The following is a 2,022-nucleotide window of genomic DNA, read 5'->3' as shown; positions in this document are numbered from 1 at the left end:
GGGTGTTCTGGTCTTACAGGGAGGTGTGTTCAGGTGCATGCTGGTCTTACAGGGAGGTGTGTTCAGGTGCATTCTGGGTGTGCTGGTCTCACAGGGAGGTGTGTTCAGGTGCATGCTGGTCTTACAGGGAGGTGTGTTCAGGTGCATTGTCCCATATACCGTATATACAAACACACACACACCTTCATAGTTAGATGACTCTACTCTCCATCTCGTCCTCAGCACTCAGGTCAGTTATCCAGAGCGGACTCCATCTCCCAGAATGCCCGAGCAGAGTAACGACTACCGGGTGGTGGTGTTCGGAGCCGGCGGCGTCGGGAAGAGCTCGCTGGTCCTTCGGTTCGTCAAAGGCACCTTCAGGGACACCTACATCCCCACAGTGGAGGACACGTACAGACAGGTAGGACATCCCCAAAGTGGAGGATACGTACAGACAGGTAGGACATCCCCAAAGTGGAGGAGACATACAGACAGGTAGGACAGCCCCACAGTGGAGGACACCTACAGACAGGTAGGACATCCCCACAGTGGAGGACAGGTACAGACAGGTAGGACATCCTCCCAGTGGAGGACAGGTACAGACAGGTAGGACATCCCCACAGTGGAGGACAGGTACAGACAGGTAGGACATCCCCACAGTGGAGGACAGGTACAGACAGGTAGGACATCCCCACAGTGGAGGACACGAACAGACAGGTAGGACATCCCCACAGTGGGGGACAGGTACAGACAGGTAGGACATCCCCACAGTGGAGGACAGGTACAGACAGGTAGGACATCCCCACAGTGGAGGACACGAACCATGCCTTTTACACTCCCAGGGACTCACACTGAGTGCCTGTTACACACACACAGGGACACACACACCCAGGGACACACACCCTGCCTGTTACACACCCGGGGACACCCCTGTCCTCTGCTGTCCCTGCAGGTGATCAGCTGTGATAAGAGCGTGTGCACGCTGCAGATCACCGACACCACAGGAAGTCACCAGTTCCCCGCCATGCAGCGCCTCTCCATCTCCAAAGGCCACGCCTTCATCCTGGTCTTCTCCGTCACCAGCCGCCAGTCCCTGGAGGAGCTCAGACCCATATACCAGCAGGTCCGCCTCCAGGTCCAGGGTCCACTACAGACCACAATCTAGGATATATTATTGGATACAGAAATATACTATAGAACCTAGAAATATACTATAGAACCTAGAAATATACTGTAGAACCTAGAAATATACTGTAGAACCTAGAAATATACTATAGGATCCAGAAATATACTGTAGAACCTAGAAATATACTATACTATAGAACTTAGAAATATACTATAGAACCTAGAAATATACTATAGAACCTAGAAATATACTATAGAACCTAGAAATATACTGTAGAACCTAGAAATATACTATAGAACCTAGAAATATACTATACTATAGAACTTAGAAATATACTGTAGAACCTAGAAATATACTATAGAACCTAGAAATATACTATAGAACCTAGAAATATACTATAGAACCTAGAAATATACTGTAGAACCTAGAAATATACTATAGAACCTAGAAATATACTATAGAACCTAGAAATATACTATACTATAGAACTTAGAAATATACTATAGAACCTAGAAATATACTATAGAACCTAGAAATATACCATAGAACCTAGAAATATACCGTAGAACCTAGAAATGTACTATAGAACCTAGAAATGTACTGTAGAACCTAGAAATGTACTATAGAACCTAGAAATATACTATAGAACCTAGAAATATACTATAGAATACAGAAATATACTATAGAACCTAGAAATATACCATAGAACCTAGAAATATACTGTAGAACCTAGAAATGTAATATAGAACCTAGAAATATACTGTAGAACCTAGAAATGTACTATAGAACCTAGAAATATACTATAGAACCTAGAAATATACTATAGAACCTAGAAATAAACTGTAGAACCTAGAAATATACTGTAGAACCTAGAAATATACTATAGGATCCAGAAATATACTGTAGAACCTAGAAAT

The 2,022-nt window shown here is 43.8% G+C and overlaps 1 protein-coding gene across 2 annotated transcripts in view; it reads left to right on the top strand.

Moving 5' to 3' along the window:
* LOC117950745 (GTP-binding protein Di-Ras1-like) overlaps positions 1-2,022 on the top strand; it is a 5,355-nt gene that overhangs the window by 2,329 nt on the left and 1,004 nt on the right. The window contains exons 2-3 of one of the 2 annotated variants that reach the window (XM_034882084.1): positions 230-400; positions 932-1,102. In XM_034882084.1, coding sequence (XP_034737975.1) covers positions 263-400; positions 932-1,102 — 309 coding nt within the window. In that variant the 5' untranslated portion in view covers positions 230-262. Of the gene's footprint in view, positions 1-222; positions 401-931; positions 1,103-2,022 lie in introns of both variants that reach the window. The other variant, XM_034882083.1, reaches the window with a different exon arrangement.

Source organism: Etheostoma cragini, chromosome 9 (genome assembly GCF_013103735.1).
Source record: "Etheostoma cragini isolate CJK2018 chromosome 9, CSU_Ecrag_1.0, whole genome shotgun sequence".
NCBI lineage: Eukaryota > Metazoa > Chordata > Actinopteri > Perciformes > Percidae > Etheostoma > Etheostoma cragini.
Note: the sequence above shows the minus strand (reverse complement) of the source record. Positions and strands in the feature narration are given on the sequence as shown.